The following is a 14,382-nucleotide window of genomic DNA, read 5'->3' on the forward strand; positions in this document are numbered from 1 at the left end:
GGATATTTGGTTAATGAGCATGGAAGTTGTAGTCCAAAATATTGACACTAAGCTGGCGAAAGCAATTTTAAAGGGAATGCTTAAAAAGGAACCTATTATGTCATGCTGCAAACCGTAAGACAAAAAAAGATATTTGCTGTTCATTAATGTACCAAAAGAAAGACTGAATACAATGTGAATCTTGACCTGATTAATTTAATTTAGTAACAAGCTTCGGGGGTAAGAACCTATGGTCAAATATCATGTAGTATCTTCTATTTTTTATTAGTTCTTTCCTACCTTGATTTCGATCAAAGGCACATTGAATCTGAAGGATCATTTTCAAGCCAGTATATGTGGAGAATGAATTTAAGCACAAATTGACATTCAATGACTGACAAATTGTTTTTAATTAGGGGGACAGCTTCCTTGAATCTTTTGAGAAAAATAAAGCATGAAATAAATTGAAAAAATAATTCACATAAAATACATTGACTGATTCCCCCATATGGAAAAGAAATGCAAGAAATGCAGTGCTTACCAAGCTCATTCAACAACAGGGCTGTGGAGAAGACACAGAAGGACAAATACAGAAGAAAAAAATGAGCAATGAAAGTAAAGAAGACATCCACAGAAAAGCTTCATATCCAGGAGGCCAGAAAGTGCAGATATGCAAAGCTGCGGGATACCATTACTATAAAGAAAAATAGCATGAGAAAAAATGGAAAAGACAAGTTTCATGGGAATAAGCTGTGAAATTGTGGGAAAATATTAAATGCACTGTTCCGTTTTGTGTAACAGACAAATCTTTAATTCAATCAAAGTTCCCAACTTTTAGATCATATTCTTGGATATATGTAAATATCTTAATTTTGCTTCATTGACAGCTCTGCCAGAGATTGAGGAAATAATATGTCACAATGGATATGTGTGAGCATTTGCTTTTTTGTTCTTTAAAAAAAGGGCAATCAAGTCATTCCTATGCCTGGAATTATAATGCTCTATATGTGCCTTGATCCTTTCCTGGCACAAGGGTGCATCTTGCATTAACAAGGGGAACATTTTAGCTGTGATGAACAGAGCTACTATATGTGGGTTGAAAAATCCAAATTAAGTAGAACTAGGTAGGCTTCTCCATAGTGATTTGCTGCCATTTAATGGTCTGGATTTTTGAAGCGTAGATTTGGTAGCTTTAGTACAGAAGGCAGAGGCTTCTGCCTAAGGACACAGCTATAGTTGGAAGGTTGCACTAGGAATGTAATTAGAATGTGAAATTAGGTAAGTATTTTGATTGATGCTTGCTCTTGTCTTTTGCTTTGGTTAGAGAAAAAGGCTGAAAATATATTCTCTAATATGCTTGAAAGCATCCCTGGATGACAAGCAAATATTTCAAACTAAACTGCACTATTCACTCTAAGCACTTAATCATTCCAGTTTTTCAAATACAGTCACTTACATATGAAAATGTGGTGCTCTCAGGACAGTTGAAATTGAGAATTTCTTTCCAATGGTTACACCAGCTTCAGTGTACTGCCCTCCAGATATAATGTGCAGCTACCATCTGCAACTATACCTGGAAGGTTGGGAGTGTCACAGCCCAATATATCTGGAGGCAAGCTGGGAAAAGACCACACGTAATCATTTCTTTTATTTTAGTGTTACCTCTGGTCAATTGATTTAGCAAAAATTTGAACTAATATGTAGGACCTATTTGAGCAGGAACAAAAGTTGGATGAATATATTTATTTCAAAACAGAGATCCCGCTCTTAAAATGATCTCAGTTATTTGAAAGAAAAATAATCATCCAACCATGTTTCATATCAATGATTCTGTATTTGCAGTTGGAAGAAAGAAGCTTCTAGGCGGAACATGTTTTTATGAACATCCTAACTTTATAAAACATAGCTATTTTCTTAATCAAGTGTGACTCTGTTTGGCATTATAATATGACAGGAAAAGAAGCTTTTCAAAAATAAGGCTGGATTAAATCTTTTAGCCTTCAAGTCTTTCAAATATCATGTTGTCTTGTGAGTAAGACAGAGATGATTCCTGCTCAAGAAAGCTCATTGTAGATCTCCTGGATGCTTTTCAAAGTATTAGAGGGAGATCTATTCCATAATTTAAGATACATTTTCTACAGAGAGCCTATTGAATTTTCAGCATCAATGATTCCATTTAATCTGGAAACTGCAAGCCCAATTCTTTAGGATAGCCATTTTCCTTAGCCAAAGCAATATAACTTCTGTTTTTATTCATTTAAAATATGATTTTTAAAAGAAGAAATTTATTTCTTGCAAAATATGAAAGGGATATTTTGGGAGCAGTTAGCACTTTGTTTTTTGTTCTTAGCATTAAATGTTTGTTCAGCAACCAAACTCAACATTATTTAAATCTACATTTTGCTCATTGTATTTATCTCTAGAGCTTATTACGCTGAATAATATTTTCATTAAAAAAACTTTATGAGAAGAGATCCAGTTACAGTTACATAGGTTTCTTTGAATGAACTACACTTGATGAGAAAACTACGTTGCACATCAATATATACACTGGGGCATACTTGTGGCATAGTCTTCCTTGTAATACTGTAATACAGATTGAATGGAAATACCTATTTCACTATTTTTATCTACCCACAAGTTAAGGTATCAGGCATTCAGTTGGCTTCTGTCCTTAGCTAAGTGGGCAAAGAATGAAAATAAATTTATACATCTACCTTACATACTCACATTAAGTGTTAAGTGTTTTCAGGATATCTGCATCAAATGTATAGTGAGTTGCAGTTCTCAAGGAATGGACAATGAGGAAAGAGAATATTTAAAATACAATATCAAATGATATAAGTTAAAGATAAATACATCTGTTGGTACATCAATCATTACTCTCCTTTCCACCATGGCCTGTTCTGAGAGGACCATCATGCAACTTCTGTTAAACTACACAATGTATCTAGGCTCCATATCAAAATTTGTTTTGAGTTGGGTTCTATATTTCGTCTGTTAACACTGAGCAGCAATGAAAAATTGAGTAAGAATTCATTAACCTCAAGAACATGGAGAAAATTGGGGAGGGGGGAAAAGAGCCTTGGAATCAAACATATTCAACATATGGTTTGATTGATCTATAAAATCCTCTGGGAGACTTTACAATTGAAATGTAGACTAGGAGTGCTTCAGATAAATAAAATCAACACCTTAATAATATTAAATTGCTGTGCAATTTCTTTGTTTGTATTATTTTTAATTGCATTGAATTCTCTTTATTTCTAGAATATTAGGAGAAATTTATATTTTTAGGAAAAACCCTAAATATTTAATGAGGAAATATCCTTGAGAGGGGACTGGAACAGACTTATAGATGCACAAACCTGTAATAAAGGTACAAGTCTACTGAGGATAGCATATGATACAATTATTTCATTATGCATGGATATTTTAGCCTATTGTTTGCCAATGAGATAATTTGGGTGAATAATTAAAAGGACGCTAAAGAATCTGCCCTTTGAGAAACAAAACTGCAGTGGTCATAATATTTGGATTTTATTGCATCCATATCACAGGATGTATTATATAAATAATTTACATGGTACATTTAAGTGGATCATAATAATTATCAAGAATTATTGTTTTAAAAAAGAGAAAGAGATAGATGCAAAATTAAAGCTGCCAAGCTTGACAGAGGTCATGACACATTAAGTGGAAGCTGAGTAAGAAAGTTGTGAGAGGAGGGAGACACACACAGGGAATGGTCCCAGTTTCTTGTAAGGTGCCTGGGTTTACTCTCACACCTTTCATTCTTCTTCGTATCCATATTGGTTCCTCAAGCACAAGGAAGAAACTGCACTCTTTCTCATATTCCTCACGGTCAAGTATTCTAAGGGTAATGTATTTCCTGTGGGAACACAAGACAAAGGCAAAACAAATGGTTGGTGTTACACACACGCACACACATGCTTTTAAGTTTGACCCAGCTGAGATGGTGGTTGATGGTGATGATAATGGGAGGGACTCTGACCCACACATCCTTATTTTTATGTATGTAAGAGAGCAGAAAGCCTCTGGTGGTTGACATAGTTAAGTACATCCTAAAGAATTTAATACTGGAACTGTATTGCTACGGGCATGAAAAGCAAGCGTGGCATTGTTAAATTGCTTTGAAAGATTTGCTTTTGACTGTTCATTTGCTTCAATCCTATTCACTGTATCTCAATAGCTAATGAACATATTTTATTACAATTATTTTATGAAGTAACCTCATATGAGAGACACTCTTCTTCAGGCAGGCATTTTATGAACAATGAATACGTGGTCATTGTGGGCATCAAACCGAGAGGCAGACTTTGCCTGTAGTATATTTGAAGGCATCACAGCACCTGAAAGCATACCTATCTCTCCCATACTCAATGCATGCGTGGCCTCCTTTGAATGAAGACAAAAAGAAGGATCTAACCTTACTTGCCAAAGGTTACTCTGTAAAAGAACAATTTGATTCTGAGCATCTCATGTAGTTTTCTTTCCACTACATGGCACTGAGTCAAAAGCAAACAAATTAGTTCAAATTAGCAATGTAAAAATGTAGATTAGATAATGATAGTCTTGTATGACAGAGAGTATGACGCTTTAATTAGATTCCTCTCTGGCTAAAACTATGCCTAAATTTGACAGCTAATGGAATTTAGGGTACCCTAACAATGACACTTCTGGTCAGTGACTCAGCTCTCTGCCCTTTTACATAGATAATGGGAATGTGTGTTTTGACAATCTATGAATTGGGATGTGCCAGGCATCTATGAGTGATCAAGACAGGTGCATACAGGTAGGGCTCAGCCCCATATAGCCGATCCCCCACCTTTCTTTTCACTCATCTCCACCAGGCGGGGCTCCCAAATTTCAACGTAGAAGGTCTTGTTTTTCTCATACTCCTCATCATCAATTACTTTGATAGATATCATTTTGCTGCAACAGAGAAGAATAGAGATTCGAGAATAAGGGAGGAAGAAGAAAATGGGAAGACAGCAAATATACAGAAAGGACAAAGCTGTAAGAGGAAAGGAAAAAAATCACAGAAATTAAAGTATATTTTACAATGCCGTGAACCTAAGATAAAATTTTTCTATGATAATGTTTACAAAATTGCCTAACACCACAACTACATTTGCATGAATAATGTAATCAAGTCTGCAAGAATATTGTTTGTTCTTTCATCCTAGGACATGTTGACACAATAAGTTGGTCAAGTTAGTCAAAAGCCAATTTAACTGACTTGGTTTGAGAATTGTACATTGATGAAAATCTTAGAATGGTATTAGAGATTTCTAGTTGCTTTAAGAACAAAAATGGCTATTACGTTATTTAAAATAATCTAACCCTGATAGCCAATGCTAACCTATATCTTCATAGTGATAATTAAACTATAGGGCAAGAACTTTAAATCTGTGCTGCTCTATTATCAATAAATAAAATAAACCATCCTGTAATATCTTTATATCGCAAACTATTAGCTTTTTCAACTTTCTAGTTATAGAAATATGTCCCATATTTTCTGATTAATTGTATAATTATATCAAGTTAATTGCTAGTTTTTTATTTAAAAGGGAGAGCAACTAAGATTCAAAATGCTCATCTAAAAGCATTTTAGGTAACTTGAGATCCTTGCTTCAACCAAAGATGCTTCCAGGCAGACATTTACTGCACAAATGTCTCTTCTTACAGAGCATTTTATTAGGAATATATTACTTTTATTATTTTTCTTTTTAGATTAAAATGTGTTATGTTGGAAATAATATTGAATAGTTAGGCTTTGCCTGACAGCTCTACAACCTATTTGCTGGAAGCAAACCAAGTGCCTGCATGCCCAAAGATATCCACTTAAGAGGTTGGAATTTGATTTCCATGAGTCTCCCAATCATGTAAGTGCTCATGAGAGTGTACACCTGTCCCAAAATGCGGTGTTATCTTTTCTTAGAAGTAAATCCCCCAGTTATGAATGGAATTACTCCCAGGTAACTAGATACAAAATTCTGGTAAACACAGAAATACATGCAAACATACAGGCAGTTGAACCAATGAAGGAAAACCAGAAGAAAACCAGTGCTGAAAAGGAAGCTGAGTTTTACCCTTTATGGTAAAAGACCAAAGGATCTTTAGTGTCTGGAACCATATAGAAGAATGACAGTCTTCAAACTTGACTTCTCAACAAGACCAACAGAGCAGTAGAAGAGCCTACAGATCCAAAGCTATCTTACAGGATACCAACCTTTACTAAAAGCCTTATCTGTCCTCCTCCCTCAACACCCATTTGGTCCCATTCCTTTACCTACAGCTTTTCTAATTAGAATTAGCTTCTTGCAGCTATGAAATATCTTTTGTTTATTTTCTGAGTTATATATTTTTTATTTTTGTGGCCTTATGCAATACTACATCCAATTTATTTGCATCTGATTTTATTTACTGGTTGAAATGCTATTTGTCTTGGATTCTACATGTGTAAATGTGATTCTTTTAGTCTAAACAAATCAGTTCTGACACTTCACATTCAAATATTGTACATGAGGGTGCAGAAAGACACCTGTTATTATATGCCCCATAACTAAGACTGCTACTACCTGCAGATTTAATATCTGTTGTTTATATTTAATATTTGAAAAGTTTAGAGAAACAGAAAAGTTTGTATATGGAGCTGCATGTCTTAGCCATTACTACCTTGGATTGTAATGTATATCCCTAAGAAAATTAAAATATATACAGTGAGCAGTGCTGAAGAGAAATGATAGTGAATGGTTCTTCAATTTTAATACATTTGCTAAGGTTGGGAAAAATAAAACCCGTAAACACACCACAGATGAAAAGTTATCTTTGTTCCTTGAGAAAACTAGGTTTATTTGCTAGATTTGTACATCATGTTGAAATTGCAAAGGTTTAACATGTTAAGTCATTAAATTGATTTTACGGGAAACAAAAAGCAGTATCATTAATAAGTTAGAAAACCAAATACCTTTAAAAAAACAAGAATGGAAAACAAGACATTTCATTTGAAAATGCATGCGGGCGCGCGCACACACACACACACACACACACACACACACACACACACACAGAGTATTTCAATGTTCAAATTCAATTCCCTCAAATCAATCAGTTTTGTCCATTCATCAACTGTTCTGTCACTTACACAGAACTTTGGACTTTATATATACCAGGGTCTTCCCCCCCCCCCCCCCCATTTGCCAAGCTACTGTGGATCATGCCATGGCGTTATTTGGCAACATTCCAAAGTGTGTATATTACTAATTTCTTTCAGACCAACATGACATGGTATTTCATCATTCCAATTTCAGTCTATTTAGCTATTAACTTCTAAATTGCATACATACGAATATGCTTACATATGTGGGTGAAGCCAGATGAACGCTTATAAATACATTGTGAAAATGGGATTTACATCTTTTGATATAAAACAATCCCAGGTAAATTTGGGTGATTACCCAAAAACAGTGTGGTAGAGGAGAAGAGGATTGCTGATATATGTAATCTGATTTCAACATAATGATATTTAAAACTTATAATTCAGTTTGGACTACCGAAGAATGTACACTTATCTTCTATTATCTCTTTCAGGTTCTACCTTCTTACTTGTTCTAGGGAAAGAGGCACTGCACAGTGATGTAACACATATTTTTTTATACAGAAAATCCTATCATAATGTGAAAATATCTTATTTGAGACCTTCTAAAAGTATTCAAAGACAATATAAATAGCAGTGAGTTATACAAACCAATGGAGTGATTTGGTATAAGGCAGCTTTCTATGTTTGTCTTGTTAATACTTTAGAATCACTCCTGAACACTCCTTTGAACCAGGAATGCTAGTTTTCAGTTTTGTTTTGTTACAAATACACTTTGCACTGATTTCCATGTTGTGGTAACACACAGCAATGGAACAGCTTAGCCCAGCCTGAGAGTTATTGCAAATGATAGATGTTAGTGACCTTGCTTGATAAAATTCATCAAACTACAAAAGACAACTGGAAGCTGAAGTAAATAAAAGCTGCTGTTTCTAAACTCCTGAAGCTAGGCTAGGATGTATTTAAGTAGGTGGACCCATAATATTAAGTAAAACTGCACAAAAGAACAGATGGATGATATCACATCTATCTACGAAATTTGGGCATTAAGTATTTTCTATTAAAAGTGTCCCCTATAAAAAGATAATCCTTTTCAACAAGCATCCATAGAATGCTGTGTATTCTCAGTTGGACTTTTCACACTTGGAAATGCCAAAGGATGTATTTTTCTTTTCCTAGCAACAGGAAAATGGCAAGAAAGAAAATTTGCAGAAAAACATCCCTCTCCATAAACAATGATTAATTTGATTCCTTTTCATCCAGGGAAGATTTCAGTCATCATTAAATCATTAGAGTTGCTTGATCTAATTTCTGAACTAGAGGCAGTTTATGGAGTGAGAAGTAGAAATAGGTGTTTTGATTTAGACTTCACAAAATCAGGAAGCAGACTCTTTGTCTCGACAAAAACCTTTTTATTAAGCTAATGTGAATTCCTTTCATTCACCTCAGTAAAGTCGGGGCAAACAGTCTTTCAAGGATGAATTTACAACCACAGGCCTTATAAGGCTGGAAGAGCTGCCAGGACGACATTTTCCAAACGCAACACTGTACAAGAAAATACTTGGCAAGGAGTCTCTGAGAATCACAAACAAATCTTCACACTAATTAAATGAACAAATTGTCTCTTGCAAACTCCACTCCTTTTGCTCCTCTTTATACCTTATGGGAGGGGCCATTCACTGTCCACTGTCCACCTGTGCCTTTACTCCTGAGTTGGCTCTTGTTCCTTAACTGTTATCTTCTTCTGGCAGTTCTGCGCATGCACACATTGGGAACAGGCTCCCGATGTTCTGTACCACTGATCTCCGACTCTAATTGTGGGACGGCCCTGGCCCCATCTCTGCCTCAGATACAGAGCACTCATCAGAGCCTTCTCCAGACTCCAGGACTGGCCCATGTTCCTCCACAACCTTCTCATTGTCTGAGTCTGTGTGGATTATTAAATACTGATAAGAATCTGTAGGGTGCATCTATTACTTGTCTCTCTTAATCAGATGTACAATTTGATATTTGTGTCTCCAGTGGAATTCTTCAAAGAATTACTGACAGCTAGTCAGAATACATACAACACTATTTTGCCTAAATCAAATACTATCCTTTTCTTCAAAGGGATTTGGTGGGAAGAATTTTAGATGATGTTTGACGACAAATCTATAACTAATTTTTTAATGGTTCTTCTGGTAAGTGCTTATGGAAAAAGACTATAGATCAGTGGTAGATTAGATGTTTGGAAAGTTTCGATGCCTGACAATTCCAAGTCATGTTGGAAAGTCCAGGAAAGAGTTTTCTTTTTGCATTGCTGTTTTTTGTTATAATCTGAACAAGCAGTATCCACAGGAGGAGAAGAATAAGCAGCAACATTGTGATCTTATAGTCTTTAAAAAAAATAGGACAATTCTAACCCTAATCCTGGACTGAAAATATTCCTACTGTGAAAATTTAGGAAAATAAAATTAATAAAAGTTTGAAAAAATGCTTTAATATCTCATTATAACTAGCCAGTGAGATAATATTACAAAGTATTACAGATCTTATTAATAAATATTTTATTTTGTAATTTGCTAATTAATTTTATTTTTAACATCATAATTAACTGTGCAAGAATTCTACAGTTGGTGCATGCTATTATTTTATTAAAAAACTGAGAAGTACACAACATGCACATATACTGATGTACAATCAAAGATGACATATCTTCTTGACAGAAATGACAAAATGCAGCTATATTCAGAGGAAAAGAAGTATTGGGGAAAGAACATCCTATTATCCACAATCCACATACACCAAGCACGTTACTGAATTTTGTTTCCAGGCAACTGCATATTGTTAATTAGGAACAATAAGAGAAAAACTAAGCTACCATTGTCTCATACTTTTTCCAGACCATAAAATGATGTTTTTATAGGAAAGTACAAAATGTGTAATATTCTTCTTCCATTATCATTATGAAGCTACCAATAGTACCTCAGTACAAAATATTTGTGACAGTGGCTTGCCTCGAAAGCCAACATAATATTCCGCCATAATTTTTCAGTGTCATTATTTGAGATGGTCTTGTACAATCTTTCTTAACCCATTGATTTCCAGATTTGGTGGACAGCAATTCTCATGATATATCAAACAACATAGCCACAGTGGCTGGAAATGATCACAAAATATATTTAGAAAGCACTAAATTGAACAAGCCGGGATTTTGGAGGGGCGGGGGAGAGATAGAGAGATCCTTGATTCATTTCTTTTGGAATAGTTGGATATCCTCTTTTGACTCAAAAGTTCTTGTAGATGTTGATGGTGCTTCAAAAACTCATCTGACTAGAACCAAACGGAACTGTACTAAACATTATAGGAAATTAGACTTTCCATTTGAGAATTTGTGTAATGGTATAAAAGAGGATTTAGCTGCATACTGCTTCATACAAAACAGTCCATCATTCAGATATTTTCCCCTATGCCATTGAAAACAGAGCAGATAGTGAGTGAAAAGATTAGGGTTCTCTTTATAGCTGTGCAGTGTTTTTTCAACCACTATCACCAGCTTTGTCCCAAAGATGTTTTTTTCAAGAGGCAACTGGACTTAATGGTTTTTCTTTGAAGATATTTTGCTTCTCAAATGAGAAGTGAAACCTCTTCAAAGAAAAATCAGAAAATCCAGTTGCCTCTTAAAAAAAGCACCTTTGGGACAACCATGACCTGGATGACTGAGAACCTCCATAGAGATCACCAGCTTTGTTCTTCAAATTTAAAAAGGAAAGTCATAATAGATACTTAATTCTTTATTATTGAGATTAATATATGAAGCTCCCTCTATTTTATCCTTAAAAGCTCAGTTGCATTTCCTAAAAGAAGTTAGATGAGAAAGAAATCAAGAAATTTTCTGTGTCAACATTTTGACTACAATATGTAATTTACAGCAGAGGAAGGCCAAGTTGATTCATTCCTGCTGAGTTTTAATTGAATGGGAAAAGTTGTTTGTTTTGTTAGGATTTTGATGGCCTTTGGTGAATTTCAATATTGTTTGAGTTTATTTTAAGCAATGGTTTATTTTGAATTTCTTAGAATTCATATCTGTATTGTGTTTAAATTATCATGACAAAGGTTCAGGGAACAGAAAAACAATTTATGAATATTTTAAATACATTTTTACTTCACATTGCTTTTATAGAAGAAGCTGTCTGTTGTTCACTTCATGAACAAAATACTTGTTTCTCTACTCTACTATATGATGGTAATGCATATAAATCTGACCTAAAATTCAATTTAGTGAGCACATTCTTACTACATGCTAGGCCATAAACTTGCCTAACCACAAAAAGAAATTTGTTTGTTTTTTTATTTATTTACTCATTCATTCATTCAATTTTATCCATGCAGCCTCCAGCAAATGTGCTAATGTGTTTTCTGAATTCACATATTGGAATTAAATTTGCTGAGAATGGAAACAACATAAGATCATGATGCTTCTGACAGTTTCTTTTCTTATTTTTACTCGCAGGATCATAGCTATCTTGTGTTGCAAAGATGAAGATCAATCCTTTTCACTGAGTCCAATAATTTTAAATTAATAGCCTATGCATTAAGTGATGAATTCACAAAAACATGGAATAGCAAGAACCAAGATGAAAGAAACTCCTTTTTTGGCCATTGCTCTATTTTTTATTTATGGATAGACTATATTTTTATTATTTGCTAAACCAAATCACAAAGATTGGCATGCTGGACAAACAAATTGGTAAGTCAATATAAATTTCCAAAACAACTATTAAGGGAATTATTTTCTACTCTCTTTTTTCCCCTTGGGAGTGGGGTATCCTCTCAAGTCAAGACAATCTGATCAATATAACCAGATGTGGATGAGGCTATCAGTGTATTTATCCAGTGTCTAAATTGTAACAAGTTGTTAGGCATCTGTTAGATCTAATAATTGAAAGCTGAACCAGATGAGATGAAGTGGCTGTGACAGGAAGCAGTTAATGCTGGAGAGCTTATTTCATTTGCACTTTTTGTTCAAAGCAAGAAAACAAGGTGCGTCTTTACTCTACTATACTGAGATTATCATTTCTATATATACAGAATTATGAGCCTCTATAGGACAAATGAGCAGAAGCATTGCCAATCAGGGTTTACACAGATTATTCCATTACATTGTAACATAATTAAACTTTTAAATAAGTGGCAATGGATTCATTGTTTAATACTTGACTTGTACATGTCTTCTCAATCCTTATTTCTGCACTTTGATGACATGGAGATGACGAAATGCTAGCATTTACAACTTACCCTTACTGCCTGTAGCTCAGAAATATTTGTGATACTGTAGCAGCCCAGTCATATGTGTTTAAATGTTTCATTACTAGTTTTTACTGCATTGCTCACATTTTAGGAAAGGTTCTTCTTCCCCCATCCCGCTTTTTACAAGTGATAACATCTGATAGACCTGAGGGTAGCAAAGGACTTTGGACTATAGGACATTATAGGCAGAAGAGATATTTGGTATCTGAACATAAATATGCAATATCCTTCTATGCTTTTGTTTCCACCAGGTTGCTCAAAACACAACACATAGCAATGATCCATGTTTTACAAAAATTACAAGGTATCAGGGGTTCTATTTGACTGGCTTCTCAGAGCTAATACAGATATGGAGCTGTATTTCCATTCAAAGTGCTCCCACTTGAAAAGGTAAGTAGATTCCTATTTTAATTTTAGCTCTATAGATGTTCCCTCCAATGAAATGTTTCCGGTAACACAGATATAAACTGTTCTGGAAGACCAACTAATTCAGCCTCTAAGAAAGATGTGGACAATTTTCATTTATATATTTCCTTGAATAAATGGCATTTATTTCACCACTATTGCAAATGGCATTTCACCTACAGATGTAGTTTAGATTCAATTTTACCTAATTTATAATAGCACGGCAATTGTTTGACAGAACCCTTATTGCAACATCTAAGGGAAATCCCTACAAAGGGATTTAAAAAGTACAGGCTATTTATGATATCATAATATTCTGTCTGGAGATAAACAGAGCACACCAACAGGGAAAAGGATGATTAAGCAAATGTTTTGCAACCCAGAAGTTGAATGTAAATATCACTGGCATCCACTTTATTTCTATCAGTGCCTATTTTTTCATGCACTCATCCTGTACACGTAAAAAACCCCATCTTTCTCCTTTTAGCCTTTTTTCTACATTTAAGGAACTTGAATGCTTAATGTAAGTTTTATCTCAACTTACTTTTTAGTCAATAAATTTTACTTATGCCCAAAAGGCTCAAAGGCAAATTACAAATGTAATTTAAACTTGCATTAGATAAAAGTTTAACAAATAAAATGTTTAATAAATATGACATAATATGTTTAAAGACTTATATCACTTATATTATATATCACAAAAGGAACAGTCTCCTTTAAAACAGAACTGGAAAACAAAAGACCGAGAATAATTGATTATTCATGCATAATTCACAGAACATATTTGATGAATTGTTTTTGCTACCCAAAAAGGCATTCTATATTCACCAGGGAGGAGTCTTCCATCTGTTCAAACTACATTAGAATCTCTCTCAGGCATGTTTAACTCTCTTTAGTTATAAGAAATTATTTTAAATGTTACCAATTTGCGTGAATAGAATTTAATTTGATTAGAGTTAATTTAAACTAAAAATGGGAAGGCTACATGTTACATGGCTGCCATGCTCTAATAAACTCTTTCATACTGCAAAGCAGATTTGAGGGAGAGGGAATGCGGAGGTAATAAAGATAATATACCATCTCCCATTGCCCCACTTTTCTCAAAGTCCCTTTCCTCTCATTCCTCCTTCTCCCAGTGAATTTCTATTTGCAACTGTCTTGAGCACTTCAAAGAGTTGAAATAGATTTTTTAATAAGGAAATAATTTTTTTCCTACCACATATTTCAGGAACAACCCCTCCTATTTCACAAACTCTTTCAGCACAGAAGGCACCACAAATGAAAGAATTCTATACCAACAAACCCTCAATTTTCTCAAGCTGAAATCTAAACTGTGTGTATTGTCTAAGAAAGAACTGTATGTTTTGAGACAACTAATATGCTCCAATTGCTCAGTAAAGTTTAACGGAGTTCAACATGCCCATAAATCAAAATTACTTCCCAGGGTTATTTTTATAAGGGCTTTGATGTTTTCATGTTTCTGCTCTGCCAGGCCAAGAACTCATAACAAAATGGGCACAATTTGCTTTTTTGTTTCCAGAGCTATTCAGAGCAAACATTTCCTTTACCCCACACATGAAGACCAC

At 34.5% G+C, this 14,382-nt stretch overlaps 1 protein-coding gene across 6 annotated transcripts in view; it reads right to left on the bottom strand.

Moving 5' to 3' along the window:
• Nucleotides 1–14,382, bottom strand: part of SLC8A1 (solute carrier family 8 member A1) — a 276,480-nt gene that overhangs the window by 39,308 nt on the left and 222,790 nt on the right. For 3 of the 6 annotated variants that reach the window (XM_087717609.1, XM_087717612.1, XM_087717610.1), the window contains exons 3-4: nucleotides 4,829–4,935; nucleotides 521–541 (exon numbers count right to left, since the gene is read on the bottom strand). In XM_087717609.1, the coding sequence (XP_087573735.1) occupies nucleotides 521–541; nucleotides 4,829–4,935 (128 nt within the window). Of the gene's footprint in view, nucleotides 1–520; nucleotides 542–3,767; nucleotides 3,872–4,828; nucleotides 4,936–14,382 lie in introns of all 6 variants that reach the window. The other 3 variants (XM_087717614.1, XM_087717613.1, XM_087717615.1) reach the window with 2 other exon arrangements.

This window comes from Thamnophis sirtalis, unplaced genomic scaffold, assembly GCF_051295495.1.
Source record: "Thamnophis sirtalis isolate CommonGarterSnake01/CBP01778 unplaced genomic scaffold, rThaSir2_p1.2 scaffold_6, whole genome shotgun sequence".
NCBI classification, from domain to species: Eukaryota; Metazoa; Chordata; class Lepidosauria; order Squamata; family Natricidae; genus Thamnophis; species Thamnophis sirtalis.